General features: G+C 35.6%; 1 protein-coding gene across 1 annotated transcript in view; it reads right to left on the minus strand.

Moving 5' to 3' along the window:
• LOC140147190 (uncharacterized) overlaps positions 1-21,381 on the minus strand; it is a 114,581-nt gene that overhangs the window by 67,809 nt on the left and 25,391 nt on the right. Inside the window, exons 23-43 of the mRNA XM_072168970.1 lie at positions 20,325-20,597; positions 19,514-19,903; positions 18,696-18,968; positions 17,884-18,273; positions 17,066-17,338; positions 16,254-16,643; positions 15,081-15,713; positions 14,349-14,621; positions 13,429-14,010; positions 12,279-12,551; positions 11,343-11,924; positions 10,271-10,543; positions 9,367-9,927; positions 6,232-6,339; positions 5,766-5,885; positions 5,060-5,173; positions 4,029-4,142; positions 2,679-2,792; positions 1,487-1,531; positions 998-1,015; positions 91-123 (exon numbers count right to left, since the gene is read on the minus strand). Coding sequence (XP_072025071.1) covers positions 91-123; positions 998-1,015; positions 1,487-1,531; positions 2,679-2,792; positions 4,029-4,142; positions 5,060-5,173; positions 5,766-5,885; positions 6,232-6,339; positions 9,367-9,927; positions 10,271-10,543; positions 11,343-11,924; positions 12,279-12,551; positions 13,429-14,010; positions 14,349-14,621; positions 15,081-15,713; positions 16,254-16,643; positions 17,066-17,338; positions 17,884-18,273; positions 18,696-18,968; positions 19,514-19,903; positions 20,325-20,597 — 5,832 coding nt within the window. The remainder of the gene's footprint in view (positions 1-90; positions 124-997; positions 1,016-1,486; positions 1,532-2,678; positions 2,793-4,028; positions 4,143-5,059; positions 5,174-5,765; positions 5,886-6,231; positions 6,340-9,366; positions 9,928-10,270; positions 10,544-11,342; positions 11,925-12,278; positions 12,552-13,428; positions 14,011-14,348; positions 14,622-15,080; positions 15,714-16,253; positions 16,644-17,065; positions 17,339-17,883; positions 18,274-18,695; positions 18,969-19,513; positions 19,904-20,324; positions 20,598-21,381) is intronic.

Genomic DNA, 21,381 nt, shown 5'->3' on the forward strand with positions numbered 1-21,381 from the left:
TATAAATATGTGATGAATACAAAAAGAAAAGAAATCTGGAAAATATTACTACATGACTACAAGTTTAAATGAAACAATGAAGTAACTTACGTGGCCCTTCAGTGGTAAGTGGTATGGTGGTAACTAAGGATAGAATGAACAAAAACATGCTTATTTCATCAATGCTGTTTGGTGAATGTGTTATGTCATTTTATAAATGTTTCTGTGTTATAATAGAAAATTTTCTGCCTCAGTGTGGTTTACAAAATGTTTTCATTTTGATAAGTTTTAAGACGTTTTATTTTCATAGGCTTAAAATATAATGTAGATATCCATGTAAAATACTCTCTGTAGATAGCTTTTCATCTTGATACATGATCAATCATGGGTTCAACATGTTTGGTGTTTTTCGTGAAGTTGACATTCCGATGGAAGGGTACACATGTACAAGAACCATGCACATGTTTGACATACCATGTCATGTGTAATCATATATGTGGGCATGTCTGGCTCCTTGACTGAAACTCAACATCATCAGCATCATTAATTGGATGTTGAGTTCCAGTACCATATCCACTGAACATTTCAGATACTCACAGTTAAGCATCTGACCTCAGAAATGATGAAGATCTTCCCTACATTGTAGTAGCATTACTCAAGAGTGCAACTCAATGTGATATTCAAGCAAGTTTTGCCTCATACAAACAATACTTAGTGAATTGTTACATTGTTGTCATTTATGCATGCTAAGAGAGTTCCCGAATCTTAAATACTTGAAGCTCAACAAACAGCCCATGTAGTGTGATGTTTCTTTGTTTGCATTGCATTTCAATACACGGCACTAAAACTCAACATCCAATTATAACACAATGATGTTGATGTTGAGTTTCAGTTACTGGCACTAGGGCATGACTATGTTCTATAAAAGGAATATATTTATATTTATATGGAAAACTGATGAACATGTATATATACATTATACTCCTACAATTTCAAATGGAAATATCGTATTACTTACATAGTTCTTCAGTGGTAACTATGAATAAAAGAAATGAAAACAAACATTACTATTGCTAAAAATATATGGAACTTAGACAGCATTAACACATTCACTACTAACGATTTTTATAGGAAGAATAATGATAATACAGTTATTCCATACTCCTTTATACTTTTCTATGCTTTCAATACAGCGACAGTTTTTACATACACTGCGCGATGTACGCCAGCATATGCGACTGTGCATGAGTAACACGGAAGTGAATCCAACCATGCCAACACACTCATGATTGGTTAGCATTGTATCCAAGGTCGTGCGTTCGTGTTGTAGTTTGAAATACATGAAATATGATCGCAGTTGGATCGAGTACAGCTGTTGAAAGCTATATTCATTCAATTTGAATTCCTACTATAGTCACAAATTACATTATATCTATTTCATATCAAGAAGTCAAGCCATCTACATACTACATGTACCATGACACATAGTTTTTCACACAATCCTTACCTTCTGGTGTAGTTGTTGGAGCCTCTGTAGTTGTCATGACAAAGCCTACATGAAAATATAACCAAAACAATAAATATGAGAAATACGTATCAATAAAGCAAAATAACGAAAAAGAATGTTCATGCAGGGTGCATTATGGATAGAGTATCTCCTAAATATGTTCCACAGATTGTAACTTTTATTCAAAGCTCTATGCAATTATTATTAACATTTTTGTAAAGTACAAATAAATAAAATAAATGTTGGTATTTATATTAGCGCCTTTAACATGTACATGTATCAAAGTGCTTTACATTTATTTTGCTGTCGTAAGAACATGTCAGCTGCCATACAATGCCCAAGGCATGCTCATACCTTTGGGCAGCGCTCAATGGACAATTTTCATAACAGCTCCCCATTTCACCCCTGGGTAGAGAGAGGCAAGTAACGTATAGCGCCTTGCTCAAGAGCACAGCACAATGGCACTGTCAGGGCTATAACTCCCATTCCATTGATTGCAAGACAGAGCCTGTACCACTGCGCCACTGTGCCCCCTAATTCCTCTTTGCAATATAAACTGGCCTCAAAAAGAAACTTATAATTTTTCACAAGGTCATATCTTAAAATCCTGTCTATAAAAATGAACAAAATTACACACAGGATTACTTCAATACTCTACTCTAAACACATGTCAGTAACCAAGCAGTTGTCCAACTGACACAACAGCAAAATGCACTGACATGGAACACCTTCCTGGACCACATTCACAGCCCAACAGATTTCTTTTGCTAGTTCCAATTATTCGCCTGTGGTCCCGGAAGCTGTTCCATGTCATTGCATTTTACTGTTGTGTCATTTGGACAGCTGCTTGGTTACTGACATGTGTTTAGAGTAGAGTATTGAAGTAATCCTGTGTGTAATTTTTGTTCATGTACAGGCGAATAATTGGAACCCAGCAAAAGAAATCTGTTGGGCTGTGAATGTGGTCCAGGAAGGTGTTCCATGTCAGTGCATTTTGCTGTTGTGTCAGTTGGACAACTGTTTGGTTACTGACCAGTGTTTTGAGTAGAGTATTGAAGTAATCCTGTGTGCAATTTTTGTTCATTTTTGACCTTGTGAAAAATGATAAATTTCTTTTTGAGGCAAAATTTACTTATTCTAAGGAAAGCAAATGACTGATGATATTCTTTCAGAAACAAATACAGATTCTTACATTCTTCAGTGAATTCATCACTTAGATCACCACAGTCATTGCGCATGTCACAAACAACATCTAATGATACACAGGCACCATTGTCACATGTGAATTGATTATCAGCACAGCCACCTGGAGAAAAAAAGAATTAGAACATATCTAAAAATTGAATGGCATCAAATATATATAGAAAAGAAGAAATGAAATAATGTGGAATATGGTGCGGTGAAGAGAAATGAGGGATTAGGGAAAAGAGAAGAAACAGACAAGCTTGTAAGATATCACCTGTGGACGTGATGTCATACAATCACAGAGTAAAGTGGTATAGACGAATCCAATTTCACACATTCCTACTCCTCAATGGCAGCCATAGCCGCGACAGGGACCCAGCTATCTCACCTAAAATGTGAAATGATGCGGCCTTGAAGGGTATTTTAAACTGCACTCTATCACCCGTGTTACACGTAGACAAAAGAATGATGACAGTTTACAACACAAAAGAATCTAACATCGAATTTGAAGCGGATTTAATCCACCCAATTGGGCACTCACAACACCTGTTTGGTGCATGCGGGGAACCAAATATGGCCAACCAAATCCTGATCATGACTTGGCTTGTTGGATTCGTCTATATCATTTGTAACACTTGTATCTATTCAGTATGCATATTGCCATATTATATATCAACAGAGAACCACAAACATAGTTTATGTAGGAGTAACACAACCCCCTATGTGAAAACACAGGCAATCCTCAACATCAACCCATCCTATTGTGATTACATTACCAGGGTATTTTTGGTTACATGTTTTATTAGGGAGAGGATGGTACTACCTGTTCTGGATTTCTATACTAAACCCTCTCTCCTATTCAAGTACAGACCTAACACCAATGAATGCAGTCAATGGCTATAATGTATTGTAATGCTATTTTGGATCACAATCCCGGTCATAATTGTTCGAACACTTTAACATGGGTACTTCAAATATGCCCCCATTCCCCTGATCAATGTTGGTAGTTGTTTTTTGGTCATGCACCCCTAGAAGCATCCAACATTAATTGGTGGGGCAGGGGGGTTGTAGTATTAGGAAATGGTTCAGACTTCACACCAAAGAAAGTGACATTTTAATATGTCAAGTATAACAGAAATACGGTTTCAAACAGTCCTACTTTGACACAAGTGTTCGTACTATTTATGTCCGGGATTGTAGAAACACCTTCAAGGAACCACCAATACACCATAGTTCATGTGTGTTCACAATTATGCATAGACTTTTCATATCTGTCCTTGTTTGCTGGTGAGTACATATACCAAAGCACATAAATACACACAACCCCCACACAAAACAACAGACAAAATGTACTTACAAGTATTATTCGATTCATCGCTGGCATCAGAGCAGTCAGCCACACCATCACATATGTTATCTAGTGAGATACAATCACCATTCATACATGGAAACTCTCCAAGTTTACATTGACCTACATGGACAGAAAACAATAATCAATAATATTAGTCTCACAATTTGATGCAAATAAAGTGATGCTATTTTTAAAATTGGTTTTTTGTGTTTGTTTCTATGATGTTTGATGTTTATTAATGTTACAAAACAAAAGCAACTTAGAAAGTCATGCAGTGATACAGGATTTTGCATTGTTGCATGATTGACTTTCACTTTCAGTCTACCTACAACTGACTGTTATGTTTTTGAAAAAGGTATATTTGGGCAACTTTTGCAAAAACGTTGTAGTGTTTACCCTATTTCATGTATCCCATTTGCAATTTTCTCCCTCTCACCTCACCCTAGGGTCAAACACCTAACTACTGCATCACCACTGAATTCATTTTTTAAAATCATTTTTAGGTTATAAGTGAGTGATATTACACATATAATTTCAAATTTCTTATAAAGTTCTGTCTGGACTGTACAACCTTTGAGGAGAAATTACAATATACACACAGTGCCGTGATGTGCACGCAACATGACAAGAGAGCCCCTTTAAATGACTGAGTAGACATGACCAGTAATCCAGTTATGCAGCGCTGAATAAAAGATTTATAGATTTGTTTTTAGTAAAGTGAATACACCAAATCCTTTGAGTGCAGTTAATATCATATGTGACACGATATGGTCCATGGGGGCCAAAGGCGGCAAATTTGAAACTGAGATAAAGGCAAAAATATGAAGTTAAAAAATAAGAAAATACATAAGAAAATAGACACCAAAAAACATCATAACTTTAGAACCAAGTATGCTAGACCTTTGGTGTTTTCAGTAAATGATAGCCTATTGTATGTATAATGTAATAATTACAGTACTTCAATTTTCAAAAATGCCTCCTTTGCCCCCCATGGACTAGATAGTGTCATATATGCACTCAATTTCTTATCAACTTACAATCAAGTAATTCATCACTGAAATCGCCACAATCATTTTCTCCATCACATGTCCAATTGCCTGGTATACAAGCACCAGTTGTGGTACACATGAATTGACCTTCTTGACATTCACCTGATTAACATAAGAGCACAAATATTGTTACTCAAATAGTATTATATGCTCCGCAAATAAGTTCATCAGGATTGTCAATGAAATATATAATGCAAAATTCTTCTTAGGAAATCCAGAATTAGCAGGCGGCGAGTGGCATGATAGAGCCGGCAACTTGTAAAACCGCCCGGCCGTATGGCATTTTCCATATACTCGGTTAGTTTTGTGGGGTTCATTATCGAACCCCAACGGTTTTAGCTTGTATTTATATTATTTATTAACATAGGCCTATTTGTTTGTGAAATTTCAAGCGTTTTAAAATTTCAAAATAATCCCATTCAATTATACGGTTGACGATGAAAATTTACTGAATTTAGAGAATGCACGACGACCACCACCTGAGAATTAGATGTTACATACCTCGATCAATGACAGTTTCATGCTAATTAACACTTGGCACTTTCTCAATTATTATTCTCAGTATTATATGGCTTAAACAAATTAAATGCTGCATTTTTCTGACATTATGGGTTAATTTCCGTTATCTTTCTTTCCCACATGCAAATGATTGGGATTTACTTGATATGTGTGCATCAAAAATTCTTCTACTTACAAATATCAGGTAATTCATCACTGCCACTGCCATCTGGGCAATCCACTTGGCCATCACATGCCCATTCTGGTGGAATGCAGCCCCAGATATCACAGCTAAATTCAGTTCTAGGACACTTGCCTACACAAAGCCAAATGATATATAAAAAGAGCTTAGAATAGTGATTATCTCATGTGAACTAATGTTATAAGCAAGTACTGCTGTACAGGTTATTCACATTTTTGTTAATCAACTAGCAGAGCAAAAAAAAAAGTGATTATAAGTCAGCAGGGGAAAATCAAAAACATGTATGTTTGTGCACTACCATAAACATTTGGCAGAAACCCTCTAACCAAGGGCTAATCTTTCCCTATCTGATTCTTCTAAGGGCAGTGTATCTTTAGGTTTATCAGAAGCCCATTATAGCTATAATAAAAAGGTCATTTTTTATGTTGAGAAAAATCCAACACTCAACACAAAAACTTACAATTGATTTCATCACCAGCATCACCACAGTCATCTTCGTTGTTGCATTCCTTGTCAGCAGATAAACATGTTCCATTAGCACATTGGAACTCATAATCGTTGCAAGCCCCTTCATGAAATCATAGGAAAATATATATTAATAATATGAACCAGGAGCATACCAGGGGCACCAGCGGGGACAAGATTTCTGAATAGTCCCACTGACCCGCTACTAAAATGAATTTCACAGGATAAATGCATGCAAAGCACAATTTTAACACTAAAATAGGTCAAAATTAGGACAATTGTGGCCAAAAAGCAGGTCGAAGGAAGATGCACACTGCAATATTTGTATAATTTTAAGTCGGATAGGCAGCTTGCCCTACCCCTCCAGTGGTCAGCTACACCACTGCATAGACTAGAAAATTGTGCATAAAAATATTTATGCTCTCATGTTACAACTATATATATATATGTAAAACATTTATAGGTATGTTTTAAAATATAATTCAGGATGCTATTACGATGGGAGAACTCAAATATCACCCAATATCATTGGCAATAATCTGCTACAAAAAATGAGTTTTGAAACTACAATAAATATTGATGGTCATGCTGTTGAAGTTCAGGTACCAAAGTATCTACAGATATGTATTCATGCTCAGTACAGTATATCATGCTTGTGTTGCCTTCAAACCCTTGCCACACAACAACACAAAACTGTTTTTACACATGCAAACTTATTGTTATTCTTTTAAAATATTAATTTTGAAATTAAATCTAACATTAGAACCAAAATTTGCAACTCACTTGGTTACCTTGCATCCGGTACCATCGGACTTTCAATAAAATGTGTTATAAGTTCCTTCATTTATGCCCAGTTTAGATAATACATTTTGATTTCTTATTATCGTAAAAAAATTGGCACTTCAGAAAACTTCAGAAAACACCACTAAAGATCCTTTTATTTCAATTTTATCACTGGAATTGCCTACAAATTTCTTAAACTGATGATCCAAAACAAAACAAAACAAAACAAAAAAACCCATACATTGTTGACAAGAGCTAATTGATCAAAAAATCCAATATGGTAATTGAAATTTACAATACAATTTTTGGAGGGATTATTTTACAGAGTTATTTCAATTAACTTCTGTTACAGCAAAGTGAAGAGTGAAATATATTCAAATGTTATGTTAGAAAGCATGAATACACATTAAGATTCAACATCTTTAATAACTACATGTGTATAGAATTGGATGGTGTGGATGGGATAAGTCAATGCAAGGAGTAAGAACAATAAAGTACTTGATAAATAAGTAAAAAAGAAGTTACAAATATTGCATGGGGCATTGGGTTGAGGAAATGTATACAACTACACTAAAAGAGGCGTATGATACACGGCAACTATTTACTAGTGGAGATAAAATGAGCAGGGAGCATTACACATTAAGCAGCAATACTAGTACTTAATCAATACAACCATGATATGTATCCCACTGTAAGCCTCAAGGCACCTAAAAACAATAAAAAGTAAAAATAACATATGACACTAAGCAAACAAAAGATTCAGATACATGACCACTAACTGCAACGTCTCTTCCCTGTTATTCTTTTATAGAGGGACTTTTTAGAGATATGTCCAGGATCAAACAAATCTGTACAATATCAAACAATTGATAACGCTGGGAAATACCCTTAAACCATTTTTAAACAAATATCAACAAAATATGAAGAAACCTGCAAGGTTGGTTACATCCGTCTAGGAGATCGCTTCCCCCATTGGATCCTCACAAAATGCCCTATGCCTGGACATAGAGAATTAAGATTGGTCTCTCATGATATGAAAATGTGGTGTATAGATTATTCATTGCAGGGGGTTAATTTATAATCTAGTGAATATTAATCAAATGTGTGGGCTACAGTGCAGTTTGATACCAACAAATCTCTGTATGTCATCTTAAAGTTAATTCTCCATCTAAAATGTGTTCCTTTATTTTGATTAGTTTTTATCTCATATTTGTTTTTGTAAAATACTTCAACATAAAAAAAATATCTACTTCTATAATTGAAGACCAAATTAAAAAGACTAGTTTGCATCTGACGTCAGGGCAAAGGTGCAGCGTGATTGGTTGCTGACTTGCGCAGTATGGCAATTTTGGTCTGGTTGACAGGACGCCATATGTAAACTAGTCTTTTTAATTCGGTCTTCAATTATATCTGATTGCTGACATCACTCTTAATGAAGACGCTCCTAGTTATTGTTAAGATACTCAAGTAAGTATTCCACGTGGTGCTGCAATGTACTTTTGATTTCATTGAAATAAAAGCTAGCCACATCCATGTCCCAACTTGCGTATCTCTAACATACATACAGTTTAAACTCTAAAAATCTATTCCAGCAAAATTGTATGTATATCTTTTCTATCAGAATTATATAGAATAACAATAAAGATTCTGATCGGTTTTTAAATAGAATTCAATTATTTTATTGTTTCCTAAACCTGGTGAAATTAGCAGGTAAAAATATAGAACTTATAGGGCAAGTTTCTCTTGAACAAACCCCATTTGTTAACATGCATATGATTTCTGTACCTATGTGTACATATATGGATTTATGCATATATGTGCATTATGTACTTGTGTGCAATTTTGTGAACCTACAATTCATGTAACATTAAAAGAATCAAGCAGAGTGATGTAGCCAGTCTTTTGAGACAGAAAAGTGCACACAATTTCAAAATTTGGAAGCAAAAATGTTTGCTTATATTTACGGATATTTTTCAGAGATTTTACAAAACTTTTAGGTAATTCTACACAATGTCCTCTTCCATTAGCCTCTTTTAGCAACAAAACTTCTTGCCACCATCAGAGTTTTAACTGCTAGGCCACTATGTATAGAATATTAGTACCTGTGGGCATATGCCACTGTAAACAAGAGATATGACAATTCTTCACAGGACATTTCATACCCAAGTATAGAAATTCCACATATAGGACTCTGTGTCACAACTTCCACAAGGTCGACAACCACAAAAGATGTCAAAAACGATAAAAGGGAAAATTGTTTCACATGGCAGTGTTTATGTCAAAACTGTCAAACGTGAATCAAAAGATATGCTTAATAAATGTATATTCAAATAATTTTTATGCTTACTAGATGTTGATACTTGAGTGACTATTTCATCAGTTGTGCCCAGGTCTTTAGTAGTTGATAGCTCAGTGAAAATGTCTTCAGTTGTAGGTGCTTCAGTTGTGTATCCACATAAATCTGCTGCTTCATCACTACCATCAATGCAGTCTGGTTCACCATCACAAACCCAAGTACCATTGATGCATCCACCAGCAGTACAATTGAATTCAATGATTGGATCACATACACATCCATCAACTTCATCACTGTTGTCTTCACAGTCATCAAAATAGTCACAGCGGAACTCTTCAGGAATGCAGTTGCCATTACCACAAAGATATCCTCCTTCAGCACATTCAGTACAGTTCCGTTCATCACTGCCATCATAACAATCCTCTTCACCATCACATCGCCAAGTAGAATTGACACAACCACCGCTCACACATTGGAAGTCAGTCATTGGGTTACATTCACAGTCAAGCTCATCACTGAAGTCATCACAATCATCCACATAATCACAGAGAAAGTCTTCAGAAATGCAGGTTAAACCATCAGCACACGTGTACTCATTTGCAGCACAATCAACTGAAATAATGAAATGCAATTCTTTATTATATCATTACCAAATGACACTTTCAAACAGAAAGATTCTATTGATACCATTTATTTCTTTTCACCCACTATATAAAATATTACATGCATCGGCAAAACTTTTAACAGGTACAATTTGATACCAATAACAACACTTTCTCCAAAATATTCCATAATATATTTTTAATCAAAATAATAGTATATATCTCAAATATATTGAAATCTCTGGAATTAAAACAATGTTTTTATTTTCAAATATTGTATGACCATAAAACTAAGTTGACAACCTTTGTTTTGAGAAACAGACTAGAAATTTAAAGTATAAAGTTCAATTTACCTGGAGTCATCACATTAAGCATGCCACCGTCAGTGACTGATCCTCCAGCATTAGTAACACGGAGATTTATTTCATAATCCGTCTTGGGCTCAAGATTGTCAAATGTGTATGGAAAGCTGCCATTAACAAAATCATCTGGAGTAATATCAATGACTGTTTCTGTGCCACTTGGGTCTGTTAGAATTAGTTCATATGACTGTGCATCTGGTGTCTCTGCAACTGTCACATTTATTGACGATGGTGTCACATCCACAAGAGTAAGATCTCCTGTACCTAAGGTAAGAAAAAATAGATTATTATATTATTAATTGAATGACACATATATATTTCAAATAACCACAAATGTCTAGACCTAAATATATTATTTCAAATATCATCAAACTCATAAGTGAATAATTAATAACTGACAGGCCAATAACTGTGACAGCCATAGAACTCCTGTCAACTTAGCTCTGACATTGGGGCGTGAGACAAGACAAGACAAGACTTTATTAACATTTGCATGTACAATCTACTGAGACTCTTGTTTCATTTAATAGATTGATACAAAATATAGGATCTACAACTTATAAGTTCCCCCCTAAATACTTTTTTAAATAAATCAAAAAATATTTGACAAAATGCAAATGGTAAATTGGTATGGGTAGCCGTATTTGTTTTACACATATCGACCAAATTTTAGCGTCACATGCGTCATTGCGTTCAGTCACAATGGTTCATTATGTAAAAAAGAGACCGTTTTAAACAGTGTTAAAAGTTGCATCTGAGTCCATAGGAGTCAGCTCTCAAACAATACAGTAGGCCAGGTCTATTCATGTTTTTGTTAAAGAAAACCTGACTATGATGGACTCAGGTGCAACTTTTAAAATGGCTTCTTTTCTTACACAATTAACCATTGTGACTGAATGCAATGACGTGTGACGCTATCAATTGGTCCACATGTGTAAAACGAATAGGGCTATACATATCGCTTTACATTTTTGCATTTCGTAAAATATTTTTTGACTTATTCTAAAAAGTATTAGGGGAAACTTTTAAGTTGTGGACTGTATACATTAGAGAAACAATTAACCTGGTGCTATGGTGGTTGATATATCAGTTTCAAATTCTCCAGTAGTGGAGATGTCAGTCCCTGTTTCTTCAGTAGTTGATAGTTCAGTGATCAGGTCTTCAGTTGTATGTGTTTCAGTTGTGTAGCCACATAAATCTGCTGCTTCATCACTACCATCAATGCAGTCCGATTCACCATCACAAACCCATGTACCATTGATGCATCCACCAGCAGTACAATTGAATTCAATGATTGGATCACATACACATCCATCAACTTCATCACTGTTGTCTTCACAGTCATCAAAATAATCACAGCGGAACTCTTCAGGAATACAGTTGCCATTACCACAAAGATACCCTCCTTCAGCACATTCAGTACAGTTCTGTTCATCACTGCCATCATAACAATCCTCTTCACCATCACATCGCCAAGTAGAATTGACACAACCACCGCTCACACATTGGAAGTCAGTCATTGGGTTACATTCACAGTCAAGCTCATCACTGAAGTCTTCACAATCATCCAAATAATCACAGCGGTAATCTTCAGGAATGCAGGTTAAACCATCAGCACATGTGTACTCATTTGCAGCACAATCAACTGAAATAATGAAATGCAATTCTTCATTATATCATTACCTAATAAAACGTTTAAACAAATTTCCTATTAATTCTCTTTATTTCTTTTCTCCCACTATATAAAATATTACATGCATCTGCAAAAATGTTAACAGGTACAATTTGCTAACAATAATAACACTTTATCCAAAATATTCCACAATATATTTTTAATCAAAATGATAGCATATCTTAAATATATTGTAATCTCTCAAATTAAAACAAAGAATGTTTTTATTTTCAAATATTGTATGACCATAAAACTAGATTGACAACTTCCCCACCCCTTTGTTTTGAGAGAGAGACTAAAAAAGTTCAAATACAAAGTTCAATTTACCTGGAGTCATCACATTAAGTGTGCCACCGTCAGTGACTGCTCCATCAGCATTAGTAACACGGAGATTTATTTCATAATCTGTTTTGGGCTCAAGATTGTCAAATGTGTATGGAAAGCTGCCATTAACAAAAGCATCTGGAGTAACATCAATGACTGTTTCTGTGCCACTTGGGTCTGTTAGAATTAGTTCATATGACTGTGCATCTGGTGTCTCTGCAACTGTCACATTTATTGACGATGGTGTCACATCCACAAGAGTAAGATCTCCTGTACCTAAGGTAAGAAAAAATAGATTATTAAATTAATTAATTGAATGACACATATATATTTCAAATAACCACAAATGTCTAGACCTAAATCTATTATTTCAAATATCATCAAACTGATAAGTAAATAATTAATAACTGACAGGCCAGCAACTGTGACAGCCATAGAACTCCTGTCAACTTAGCTCTGACATTGGGGCGTGAGACAAGACAATACTTTATTAACATTTACATACATACATACATTTTAAATATTTGTATAGCACTGCTACATTTAGAACATCGCGCTCAAAACAAAAAACAAAGCAAAAGAAGAACATGAAGAAAAAATAAATGAGAACTGCCTGTGAAAGGCTACAAAATCTATGGAAACAAATGTGACTTTAGCCCCCTCTTGAAAATACCCACTGATTGTGATTCCCTGATACCAATTGGCAGTCTATTCCAGGTGCGAGGCGCAACATAGGAGAAGGTCCTGCATTCAGCTGACATAAGGGTCTTGATTGTGTTGTGCTCAGTCAGGAGGGTGGTATCAGCAGCAGAACGCAGGCCAGCGTGCGCAGGCAGGGCAGTGCAGGGAAACACAATTAGACAGGTACTCAGGAACACTCTTGGTGAGGCATTTAAACACAGTAACTAAAACTTTGAAATTGATGCGCTCTTCAACTGCTTTAAATACGGTGTGGCATGATCATATTTGAGGGCTTTACATATCAGCTTCGCAGCCCTATTCTGGATCCGTTGTAGTCGCTGAATGTCTGCTTTATAACAAACAAGAAGCAGCCCATTGCCATAATCGATCTTGTACATTTGCATGTACAATCTACTGAGACTCTCGTTTCATTTAATAGATTGATACAAAATACATTGGAAAAACATTTAACCTGGTGCTATGGTGGTTGAAATATCAGTTTCAAATTCTCCAGTAGTGGAGATTTCAGTCCCTGTTTCTTCAGTAGTTGATAGCTCAGTGAATATGTCTTCAGTTATAGGTGTTTCAGTTGTGTAGCCACATAAATCTGCTGCTTCATCACTACCATCAATGCAGTCTGCTTCACCATCACAAACCCAAGTACCATTGATGCATCCACCAGCAGTACAATTGAATTCAATGCTTGGATCGCATACACAACCATCAACTTCATCGCTGTTGTCTTCACAGTCATCAAAATAGTCACAGCGGAACTCTTCAGGAATACAGTTGCCATTACCACAAAGATATCCTCCTTCAGCACATTCAGTACAGTTCCGTTCATCACTGCCATCATAACAATCTTCTCCACCATCACATCGCCAAGTAGAATTGACACAACCACCGCTCACACATTGGAAGTCAGTCATTGGGTTACATACACAGTCAAGCTCATCACTGAAGTCTTCACAATCATCCACATAATCACAGAGAAAGTCTTCAGAAATGCAGGTTAAACCATCAGCACATGTGTACTGATTTGCAGCACAATCAACTGAAATAATAAAATGATACTTTCAAACAGAGTTTCTATTGATACCATTTATTTCTTTTCGCCCACTATATAAAATATTACATGCATCGGCAAAACTAAAATATTACATGCATCGGCAAAACTTTTAAAAAGGACAATTTGATAACAATAACAACAATTCCACAATATATTTTTAATCAAAATGATAGTATATATCTTAAATATATTGTAATCTCTGGAATTAAAAGAATGTTTTTATTTTCAAATATTGTATGACCATAAAACTAGATTGACAACTTCCCCCACCCCTTTGTTTTGAGAGACAGACTAAAAAAGTTCAAATACAAAGTTCAATTTACCTGGAGTCATCACATTAAGTGTGCCACCGTCAGTAACTATTCCATCAGCATTAGTAACACGGAGATTTATTTCATAATCTGTTTTGGGCTCAAGATTGTCAAATGTGTATGGAAAGCTGCCATTAGCAAAGTCATCTGGGGTAATATCAATGACTGTTTCTGTGCCACTTGGGTCTGTTAGAATTAGTTCATATGACTGTGCATTTGGTGTCTCTGCAACTGTCACATTTATTGATGATGGTGTCACATCCACAAGAGTAAGATCTCCTGTACCTAATGAAAGACATAACCATGTTGAATCACAAATCAAATCTCTAAATTAATAACCTCAAATGCATGAGACCTGAATAATATTCCTGATAACATCGCCTAATGAGACAATGTAAAAGTAAAAAGCATATTTGCCACTGTAATGTGACGTCATCAAAATCAATCGTTTCCAGGTCAACTGGTTCACGCTATCTGTGTTCCAAACAACGATCAAAATGATCACAACACAAAGCCAGTTGGTTGAAAAGGTGTAAAAACCAAGCGTGAACCAGTAACTAAGACATGAAGTATTCACTACGACAGCAGATAAAGCATACTTACCTCATATTCAAACATTCAGTTAGAAGTAAATAATTCATGAAAAAGCTAGCTATTCTGACAGCTATAATAATTGGTACATACAATCTACCGAAACCCTTATTAGAAAAATAGAAAACAAAATACATTGGAGGAACATTTCACCTGGTGCTATTGTGGTAGATATGTCAGTTCCAAATTCTCCTGTAGTAGAGATGTCAGTCTCTGTTTCTTCAGTAGTTGACAGTTCAGTGAACATGTCTTCAGTAGTTGATAGTTCAGTGACCAGGTCTTCAGTTGTTGGTGTTTCAGTTGTGTATCCACATAAATCTGCTGCTTCATCACTACCATCAATGCAGTCCGATTCACCATCACAAACCCATGTACCATTGATGCATCCACCAGCAGTACAATTGAATTCAATGATTGGATCACATACACATCCATCAACTTCATCACTGTTATCACCACAGTCATCAAAATAATCACATCTCCGTTCTTCAGGGATGCAGTTGCCATTGGCACATAGATACAATCCTACAGCACATTCAGTACAGTTTTGTTCATCACTGCCATCAAAACAATTTGGTTCACCATCACATCTCCAATTAACATCAATACAACCACCACCGACACATTCAAAGTCTGTGGCAGGTGAATCTCCCCGTCCAGTGTCACAGACACAGCCATCCACTTCATCACTGTTGTCTCCACAGTTATTGATGTAATCACATCGTTCTTCTTCAGGAATACAGGTCAGACCATCAGCACATCTGTATTCACCTACAGCGCACTCCACTGAATAACAATACAACATTCTCTTTGTAAATCAAATAGATTTACTCTTTAATTAAAAGTATACAGATATTTAAATTGGTTGGTGGTATACTTTAAGTTCAGATTCCGCTATATAGTCTGCGGTGTTTCATTTGAGGTAATAACCCTCATGTAGCATAATAAAAAAAAAACTGGCTTAATGTGCTTGTTTTATTTAATAAAATATAGAGCACATAAAAAGCAGTGTGGACCATAAACCAATCATCTACTACCCATCAAATATGGTACTGATACTTTATTACTTACCCTTAACTAACATTGAGTAAAAATCAAGAAAGGGTTATATAGAATACATTTACCAAATGTCAATTCCTAAAAGGATACTGAAAATGTTATGACTTATTATGAACATAAATTTAAGAGAAATGTTCCGTTACCAACAAATCGGTAATATAAACCTGTTCTATGGAGTTACCAGATCCCACTGTGATTGGCATGTAAATGCAACAAGGAGTCAAACTGTCATAAAAAAAAGTACATCATGGCGTAAAATTTCCCTACCTGGTGCTGAAGTCGTTGCAATGTCAGTAAACACATCTGTTCCTCCTTCTTCCTCAGTTGTGGATATATCAGTTCCAAACTCTTCAGTAACCATGTCTTCAGTTGTTGATAGTTCAGTGATCAGGTCTTCAGTTGTTGGTGTTTCAGTTGTGTATCCACATAAATCTGCTGCTTCATCACTACCATCAATGCAGTCCGATTCACCATCACAAACCCATGTACCATTGATGCATCCACCAGCAGTACAATTGAATTCAATGATTGGATCACATACACAGCCATCGACTTCATCACTGTTGTCTTCACAGTCACTGAAATAGTCACAGCGGAGATCTTCCAAAATGCAGCTTAAGCCATCAGCACATGCGTATTCATTTGCAGCACAATCAACTAGAATAAAAATGTAAGATCTATCTTCATAAATACATTAACATTTATGGATTATAACTGAATGATTGTCTTTTTTAATACAAACATTACAATCACTGAGTAATTAACAGTTGATTTCAACTGCATTCCTGATTGTTTTGCACCCAATAACTATTTTTATCTCTCAGAACTCACAAACTCATATTGTGAATGTAGATGGCTAAAAGAGCAAAAACTGATCACATTTCGCATGTGGTTTCCAAATTAAGTTGCCTTCCTCTAAAAAGAAACACTTGTAGGTGAATATAATGAAAAACAAGCATCTTGGAACAAGGATATATAAACAACCATAAGAGTGTGTAGCTGTAGCCATCAAATTTCCATAACCTGTATTAATATAAATGAGGCAAAGATTAAACCTTTAAATCACTTTCTCAAATTACCTGGGGTCATCACATTAAGTGTGCCACCATCAGTGACTGTTCCATTTGCATTAGTCACACGGAGGTTTATTTCATAATCTGTGTTGGGTTGAAGATTTTCAAACATGTATGACAAGCTGCCATTCACAAAATCTTCTGGAGTTATATCAACAACCATTTCTGTTCCATTTTGGTCTCTTATAACTAGTTGATAGGCTGATGCATCTGGTGTCTCTGCTATAGTAACATTTACTGATGATGGTGCCACATCATCAAGAGTGAGATCTCCTGTACCTGATATTAAAAATTGAGATAAATTAACAGTGGGATGAGAGTGGGAGATAACCAAATTACTCTTTAAATTAAAAGTATGCAGATATTTAAATTGGTTGGTGGTATACTTTAAGTTCAGATTCCGCTATATAGTTCTCGGTGTTTCATTTGAGGTAATAACATAATTTTTAAAAAACTGGCTTAATGTGCTTGTTTTATTTAATAAAAAATAGAGCACATAAAAAGCAGTGTGGACCATAAACCAATCATCTACTACCCATCAAATATGGTACTGATACTTTATTACTTACCCTTAACTAACATTGAGTAAAAATCAAGAAAGGGTTATATAGAATACATTTATCAAATGTCAATTCCTAAAAGGATACTGAAAATGTTATGACTTATTATGAACATAAATTTAAGAGAAATGTTCCTTTACCAACAAATCGGTAATATAAACCTGTTCTATGGAGTTACCAGATCCCACTGTCATTGACATGTAAATGCAACAAGGAGTCAAACTGTCATAAAAAAAAGTACATCATGGCGTAAAATTTCCCTACCTGGTGCTGAAGTCGTTGCAATGTCAGTAAACACATCTGTTCCTCCTTCTTCCTCAGTTGTGGATATATCAGTTCCAAACTCTTCAGTAACCATGTCTTCAGTTGTTGATAGTTCAGTGATCAGGTCTTCAGTTGTTGGTGTTTCAGTTGTGTATCCACATAAATCTGCTGCTTCATCACTACCATCAATGCAGTCCGATTCACCATCACAAACCCATGTACCATTGATGCATCCACCAGCAGTACAATTAAATTCAATAATTGGTTCACACACACAGCCATCGACTTCATCACTGTTGTCTTCACAGTCACTGAAATAGTCACAGCGGAGATCTTCAGGAATGCAGCTTAAGCCATCAGCACATGCGTATTCATTTGCAGAACAATCAACTGGAATAAAAATGTAAGATCAATCTTCATAAAAACATTAACATTTATGGATTATAACTGAATGATTGTCTTTTTTAATACAAACATTACAATCACTGAATAATTTACAGATGATTCCAACTGCATTCCTGATTGTTTTCCACCCCATAACTATTTTTATCTCTCAATCAGAACTCACAAACTCATATTGTGAATGTTTGTGGCTATACTACCATAAACTGATCCCATTTCTCATGTGGTTTCCAAATTAAGTTGACTTCCACTAAAAAGAAACACTTGTTGGGTTAATAGGGTGAGTATATACAAAAACAAGTTTATATAAACAACCATGAGAGTGTGTAGCTGCAGCCATCAAATTTCCATAACCTGTATTAATATAAATGAGGCAAAGATTAAACCTTTAAATCACTTTCTCAAATTACCTGGGGTCATCACATTAAGTGTGCCACCATCAGTGACTTCGCCATCAGCATTAGTAACACGGAGGTTTATTTCATAATCTGTGTTGGGTTGAAGATTTTCAAACATGTATGACAAGCTGCCATTCACAAAATCTTCTGGAGTTATATCAACAACCGTTTCTGTACCATTTTGGTCTCTTATAACTAATTGATAGGCTGATGCATCTGGTGTCTCTGCTATAGTAACATTTACTGATGATGGTGCCACATCATCAAGAGTGAGATCTCCTGTACCTGATATTAAAAATTGAGATAAATTAACAGTGGGATGAGAGTGGGAGATAACCAAATTACTCTTTAAATTAAAAGTATGCAGATATTTAAATTGGTTGGTGGTATACTTTAAGTTCTGATTCCGCTATATAGTTCTCGGTGTTTCATTTGAGGTAATAACATAATTTTTAAAAAACTGGCTTAATGTGCTTGTTTTATTTAATAAAAAATAGAGCACATAAAAAGCAGTGTGGACCATAAACCAATCATCTACTACCCATCAAATATGGTACTGATACTTTATTACTTACCCTTAACTAACATTGAGTAAAAATCAAGAAAGGGTTATATAGAATACATTTATCAAATGTCAATTCCTAAAAGGATACTGAAAATGTTATGACTTATTATGAACATAAATTTAAGAGAAATGTTCCTTTACCAACAAATCGGTAATATAAACCTGTTCTATGGAGTTACCAGATCCCACTGTCATTGACATGTAAATGCAACAAGGAGTCAAACTGTCATAAAAAAAAGTACATCATGGCGTAACATTTCCCTACCTGGTGCTGAAGTCGTTGCAATGTCAGTAAACACATCTGTTCCTCCTTCTTCCTCAGTTGTGGATATATCAGTTCCAAACTCTTCAGTAACCATGTCTTCAGTTGTTGATAGTTCAGTGATCAGGTCTTCAGTTGTTGGTGTTTCAGTTGTGTATCCACATAAATCTGCTGCTTCATCACTACCATCAATGCAGTCTGGTTCACCATCACAAACCCAAGTACCATTGATGCATCCACCAGCAGTACAATTGAATTCAATAATTGGTTCACACACACAGCCATCGACTTCATCACTGTTGTCTTCACAGTCACTGAAATAGTCACAGCGGAGATCTTCAGGAATGCAGCTTAAGCCATCAGCACATGCGTATTCATTTGCAGAACAATCAACTGGAATAAAAATGTAAGATCTATCTTCATAAAAACATTAACATTTATGGATTATAACTGAATGATTGTCTTTTTTAATACAAACATTACAATCACTGAATAATTTACAGATGATTCCAACTGCATTCCTGATTGTTTTGCACCCCATAACTATTTTTATCTCTCAATCAGAACTCACAAACTCATATTGTGAATGTTTGTGGTTATACTACCATAAACTGATCCCATTTCTCATGTGGTTTCCAAATTAACTTGACTTCCACTAAAAAGAAACACTTGTTGGGTTAATAGGGTGAGTATATTGAAAAACAAGTTTATATAAACAACCATGAGAGTGTGTAGCTGCAGCCATCAAATTTCCATAACCTGTATTAATATAAATGAGGCAACAATTAAACCTTAAATCACTTTCTCAAATTACCTGGGGTCATCACATTAAGTGTGCCACCATCAGTGACTGTTCCATTTGCATTAGTCACACGGAGGTTTATTTCATAATCTGTGTTGGGTTGAAGATTTTCAAACATGTATGACAAGCTGCCATTCATAAAATCTTCTGGAGCTATATCAACAACCATTTCTGTTCCATTTTGGTCTCTTATAACTAGTTGATAGGCTGATGCATCTGGTGTCTCTGCTATAGTAACATTTACTGATGATGGTGCCACATCATCAAGAGTGAGGTCTCCTGTACCTGATATTAAATATACAGATAAATTAACAGCGGGATGTGAGTGGGGGATAGCCAAAAACAAGGAAGATCAAAAGCAGGCGTAGGGGAGCATAGTGACCGGAGCATCGCATGTTTCGGCTTGGGGTCCAAGGACCCAGGTGGGGTCTATGGGCAGCGCCCTGAAGCTACTAGATTTTAGCAGTTTTAAGGCCCTTTGGAAGTCCATCTGAATCACCAATTTGTTAATTTGACTAACAGACCTTTCAAATCTGTAAATCAATATCTGTCTCCCATTCAATAAAATTGCAATTCATAGATGCCATATTCCTTCCTATTCCACCTTAGCTATTTTCTAAATTCTCCATAGACAGCGGAAGGTGTGGATTGAACAAATTTACAACTGATCGCTCACATTAACAATCTAGCAGTGGCGGCCATAAACATCATCCAACTTTCACAGAACAAAGATATACATGCACATCGTGTAACAGTGACGGTTACGTTACCATGCACGATAGTATCATATACATGTATAGCCTCATATAGACTAATTATACACGCAACAGCACTATACAGTCTCATTCATACATTTATACAACAACACGGAGGGACATAAAATGAATTGTCCTCATTACACTGCAGAAACACAGATTTAAGGTCTGGGCCAAATAAAAAGGAGTCGCAAAGAAGCAAAAAACATGAAATTACACTGAAACAAGGAACTCTCACATCCCTTATTAACAAAAAATCAGTGATTAGTTGTTTGGCTAACAAAAACTTCCTTCACCCAATGGAATTTGGGGAG

Source organism: Amphiura filiformis, chromosome 3 (genome assembly GCF_039555335.1).
Source record: "Amphiura filiformis chromosome 3, Afil_fr2py, whole genome shotgun sequence".
Lineage (NCBI taxonomy): Eukaryota > Metazoa > Echinodermata > Ophiuroidea > Amphilepidida > Amphiuridae > Amphiura > Amphiura filiformis.